Source organism: Cicer arietinum, chromosome 7 (assembly GCF_000331145.2).
Source record: "Cicer arietinum cultivar CDC Frontier isolate Library 1 chromosome 7, Cicar.CDCFrontier_v2.0, whole genome shotgun sequence".
Taxonomy (NCBI): domain Eukaryota; kingdom Viridiplantae; phylum Streptophyta; class Magnoliopsida; order Fabales; family Fabaceae; genus Cicer; species Cicer arietinum.
In genome coordinates, this window is record NC_021166.2 from 36,671,524 (window position 1) to 36,677,485 (window position 5,962).

A 5,962-nucleotide genomic window follows, 5' to 3' on the forward strand; every position below is an offset into this window, starting at 1 on the left:
GTCCTCGCCGACTCAACGGAAGGTGGGAAAAGGAATATTGCACAATACTTCGGGAGAAGTATTGCACAATATTCCGATCCCCGCGGGCCATGTCAAAGTATCGCCTACGGTTGCTTTCGAACCAACTGCACCGTTGCCCATACCGGACAACGATGGAGATATGAAGTTCTTAAGCGACGCTATTGGCAGTTACGTGGCATGGCCCACACACCTTGTTGCCCTCGAAAAAAAGATTCCCAAGGACAAATCAGTTACATCTCCCGAAAAGGTTTGTCACATTTATTGCCTAAGGTTTTTTATTTTTTCAGATTCAATAAACTAACATTTTACCTCATTTTTGTAGGTCCAAATAAATAAACCACCCCTACAGCCAAAAAAAGGCAGCAGACCTCAAAAATTGGAGGTTAATAGGGCTGCCAAACTACAAAGGCTGGAGGGTAATAAAGCTGCAAAACTTGCAGCAACAAAAAATCTGGATCGGGGAAAATCGGTCGCTGCTGCTGCTGCTCCTAATAAAAGTCAGCCACGCCTTGGTAAATACGGGGCGTGTCTTGACATCCAAATAAAAAGGAACATGGGCAGCAGCAACGATTCGCCCATTGTACAAATGAATCAAGACATCTTTGGAGATGAGTATATTGAATACCTCGAAAAGGAGCAAATGTACGATCTTCTCGAACATAAGGAGCTGAGTGTTACTGTAATCAGCTTGTACATAAGGTAAAAAATACTTTTAATTGCATTTATTTGTAATTAATTAAATGTATTGGTAATTAATCTAGTTTAAAATTTTCATTGAAGGTTTTTGTACGAGAAGGTCGTGTGCACGAGGAAACTGTCAAATAAATACTCATTCTTGTCTCCGCATAAGATGTCGATGTTCAAACTCGATCCAGACAATGTAAAACACTACATTGTAGATATGTTTTTAAGAAATAAAGAAAGTGATAAATTGTTCTTGGCACCATATAATTCAGGGTACGTAATTTTATCTTTTTTAATTGATGAGAATTTAATTTATTAGTTGTCTATAAACAAAATTGCTTAACCAATTTTTTGTTGTTGTAGGGCACATTGGGTGCTATTTGCAATCAATGCGGTCTCTGAAGTGATATACTATTTGGATCCCGTGCACGGCGATTACACCAATCACCCCGGAATAAAGACTATGCTCGACACGTAAGTAATATTCATTTATTTCTTACATATATATATATATATGTATATATATAAATAATGTGTTCGTTCATGCTCTAATAATCACATTTATTCATTCGATAGTGCCTTAAAAGTTTATCGAGCTCAAAGAGGTGCTAAAGTGTCGAAGCAGAAGTCTAATAACATTACATGGATCTCAATAAAGTGCCCTCGTCAAACAAATAACATCGACTGTGGGTACTACATATTGAGATTCATGAAGGAGATTGTTGAGAAGAATAAAACTATTATCCCAGAAACGGTACGGTATTTGCATTATATGATTTTCATATATAAATTATCTATATATTTGATACTAACTTAATATAATATGTTCAATTTTTATATTGCAGTACTTTGCCAATTCCAGTCCATCATATTCTGAGGAAGATCTGATGGAATTAAAGGAAGAATGGTGTCAGTACGTGCTTGACATGAAAATTATTTGATTTTCTGGGAAATAGCTTGCTGCTGGGCAAGGGATCTGAATATTATATGGTAGCTAGTGCATATAATGTATATTCTGTTAGTTATTATATGTAAATGATCATAGGACACAATATATGAACATGCATATGGATCTGAATGTAGTTTAGGTTGTAAATTAGGTTATATATATATACGTATCTGAATATAGTTAATTAGGTTGTAAATTAGGTTGTATATATGTATCTGAATGTAGTTACTTAGGTTATAAATTACAGAGTTACAGAGTTACATATATGTTAATAAAGTTACAGAGTTCTGATTTCTGTTATACTGATTGTGTGAACTGCTTATGGTATTTGAATATGTTTTGTTGTTGTGTGCACTGATGGTGAAGTGATTTTGGATCAAAATAATTTTGGATACAAAGATAAAAGACAGCGCTTTTTTAAAAAAATGCCATAAAAAGCTAAAAAGCGCTTTTCATTTCAAATAATTAATTTACAACGTTTAAAAAAAAAACACACATTTTACAGCGCTTTTTTTAAAAAGCGCTGTAAAATGTTGTTCTAAAGCGCTTTAATGGTGCACATTTTACAGCGCTTTCGTGAGACCCATAACTCATATAATGGGGTGCATATTACAGCGCTTTTTTGTGAAGAAGCGCTGTAAAATGTGCATAACAAGCGCGCGTTGTATTTACATGTTTTATAGCGCTTTTTTAAAAGCGCTGTTGTATCATTTACAACGCTCGATTCCACAGCGCTTATTTTTTTTGAAAAAGCGCTATAAATGGCTTAAAAAAAACGCTGTAAAATGCGTTTTTTCGCGTAGTGAAGTCTCGCTATTGGGTGTTTACTTTCCTTTTATCCTCAATTGTTATTTGTTTACCTTTCCTCTTTTTCTTTTGTGTGAGGTGTTGTTGGGGTTTGCCTTCTGTTTCCTCTCTGCATGGGGTGCTATTTAGGAAGTACTCTTCATTGTAATCATGTTCTATGCATAATTGAATCGATGGAGTGCTCAAGCTTTGAACATAGCTTGTAGCAATAGAGGTGTGGATTAATAATGCCAAAGTGCTACATGTGTTCAAGATTTTTTTTGAAGTGTTGTAACATTGCATGGTGCTAATCCATGTGTGACTAGTACAAATTTTGGTGTGATTTTAATTTTAAAGAGGAGCTGTGATATTATCTTTGTAATTAATATGGGGTTCTTATCATTGTATTTGTATTCATTAGAACAATTGGTTTTAATTCTTGTAATGTATTTCCCTTGTATCTAGCTCATATTGTAGCTAGGTGTTGGGTTGTTATTAATAAAATATCAATTAATTATAAAAAAAATAATGATTGCATTGTAATATTTGTTATAGTTTATAATTTTAAAGTGATTGTTCATGTGGTCTCATTTGGAGACCTATTTTCATATGTACGTTAAGATTTGTTCAGTTGGTGTTAGTTGGATGACAGCATGTAATTGATTTTTTTTTTTTGTTTTCAAATTTAACTTTTCCTACAAAAATGTCGTGAGTATATTACCCACTGAAATATCATGGTTAAACTAAATTCATGACATTTATGTGAATAATATTTTACTTATACGCATATTATCTACAACTCGTGTTTGTGAGTAATTACATATTACCTATAAAATTTCCATGCATAAATCCAAAATCTCTTTGTGAGTAATTATATATTATATAATATATTTAGTTACACATGAGGGGTAAGGAGGAGAGGAGGTGTGAGAAAAAAATTAAAAGAGGAGAATTCCTTCCTGATGGTTAGAGCATTCAAGACATGTTTTCCATCTATAAAAACAATATCAAATCTTCTTCCTTCTCAAGCAAGTTGAGTTTATGGATGAGTTTCCTTACGACTCATCTATTTGCACCCATATTTATTCGACTAAACATGTCCATACTTTCTTATGGAAATCCTACATTGATTGAGTGTCGGTGATTATTCAAGTTTTACTAAAAAAAGTCAATGATAGGAGAACATGCATATGTTGAAAAGTTTCTCGGTCTTGAAACCTTCTTAGACAACACTTAATCAATTTGTAGTTTTATATTTGAATACTAATTCAAAACAAGGACGGTTTATTAGTTGGTTAAGCTCATTTGAGAAAGTAACATAAGTATTAGTACATAAGACTAATAACCTTATAAATTAATTGTTCATGTTATATTATATAAGTGTTACCTTCCTTTTCCACTATTCACTCTTACTTCCAATTTAATTTTATACAAGTTTGGTGAAAAACTCTAAATTGACTAGAATACGCCTATGGAAGACGAAAATAACCTAAATGTTAATCCAATGACACAAACGTATGTATTAGATACAAAAGATTGGTTAAAAACCCTAAATGGACTAGAATAAGAGGAAGGGTGACGAAAACGACCTAAATTTTAATCCAATGACACAAATGCACTTATTGGATGCACAATGTAACGCCCCGTTTTTCAAAGCGAGGGTGTATTTTTTTTTTTTTAAAAGAAATTAAACTGAAACAGAGAAATAAACAAGAAAATGCCTTTGGATAAATAATTGAGTCATTATAATTTACAAGCAGCGGAAAAGTTTCTCCAAATATAAATCCAAAGCATTTACACAACAACAAATGGTACATGGGACCCATTCTTAATATGATGTCAAACTGACAATATTAGTATAAGTACAGTTTTCCAAATCAAAATACTTCAACCCAAAAAGTAGGACGTCTAGTCCCTATACATCAACCTAATCTGATCATCCTACCAAAAACTATACACCCTGAGTGATCTCCACGCGCCCCGTGAGATCCTCCTAACGTAGCTGCAGTCAAGCGTTCCCATCTCCATTCTCGTCCGTAGGGTACGAACCGGTAGGATCGTCCTGACTCTCATCTGAGGGCAAAGCCCAGATTTCCACAATAATTGTAAAGGGTCACCAACCGAAATTAACAGATAACACATAACATTTAAGTTTTAAATGCACAAAATAACCTTTCAACTAAGCATGCACCTTAAAAGGATTTTCCATATGCTAAAAGTTCATATAATGCTTGCCAATTAACAATGAACTCAAAATGAAGTTCTCAAACCATCAAGTAATACATAACTGACCAAAGCATTGATAAATCAATTGAGCAATCGATTATCTAACTCAAAATAAGGACTTTTGCTGAGCCAATCGATTGCCAAATCGATTTGGTCAGTTCTGCTGAGTTTTTGCATGACCAAATCGATTTCTAAGTCGATTTTGTCAGTTCTGATGAGTCCCTGTGTTGCCAAATCGATTTCCAAATCGATTTTGGCAGTTTTGCTGAGTTCCTGCCTCTCTGCCAATCGATTTCCAAATCGATTTCTTAAAAGATTTTGAAAGATATATTTATACAATCGATTGGCAAATCGATTAGGTTAAAATAGTGAACTTCCTGCAACTCATCCAATCGATTGGGAAATCGATTTCCCTGATCGTTTTTCCAAAAATTCATGCATTTACCCAAGTCATTCCTAATCAAGTTCACAACCTAACACTTAGCAATTCCTACACGATTACCACGGCAATTGGGATCTCGACAACCATCATACTTACACACAACAATCAACACATAACACTTAGCATTTTCAACGCAATTACCACGGCAATTGGGATCTCGATAACCATCATACTTACACACAACAATCAACACATAACACTTAGCATTTTCAACGCAATTACCACAACGACTCAAATTCAAATCACTTAATCATAAAACTCAAATCAACCACGACTCGCGTGCCAAGCACCCTAATGCAATGCGTATATGCCAAAATGCATGGACTCGGAATTCCAAACCAAAACCCTCCTCGAAGGGCCGTAAATCATAATCGTACCGCCTATCGCAGGCCAAAGTACCAATTACCAAGGTGCCACCTATCACGGGTCTGCACGATTTACTAAAAAGCGTAAACCATAAACGTACTGCCTATCACGGGCCCGTATCGTTTACCGAGGTGCCACCTATCACGGGTCAGCACGATTTACTAAAAAGCGTAAATCATAAACGTACCACCTATCACGGGTCAGTACAGTTTACCGAGGTGTCACCTATCACGGGTCAACACGATTTACTAAAAGAAAAAGCGGGAATCGTAAATGTACCACCTATCACGGGTCAGTACAGTTACCATGGTGTCACCTATCACGGGTCAACACGATTTACTAAAAGAAAAAGCGGGAATCGTAAACGTACCGCCTATCACAGACCAGTACTGTTTACCGAGGTGCCACCTATCACGGGTCAGCACAATTCACCAAAAACGTAAATCGTAAACGTACCACCTATCACGGGTCAATACAGTTTACCAAGG

The 5,962-nt window shown here is 35.2% G+C and overlaps 1 protein-coding gene across 1 annotated transcript; it reads left to right on the top strand.

The window, feature by feature from the left end:
• The first annotated feature begins 827 nt into the window (after positions 1-827).
• Positions 828-1,744, top strand: LOC140921017 (probable ubiquitin-like-specific protease 2B). Its single transcript, XM_073370699.1, has 4 exons — positions 828-978; positions 1,069-1,179; positions 1,282-1,459; positions 1,551-1,744. The coding sequence occupies exons 1-4, from the start codon at positions 872-874 to the stop codon at positions 1,644-1,646; spliced, it is 492 nt and encodes a 163-aa protein (XP_073226800.1). The 5' UTR covers positions 828-871; the 3' UTR covers positions 1,647-1,744.
• Positions 1,745-5,962: the final 4,218 nt, after the last annotated feature.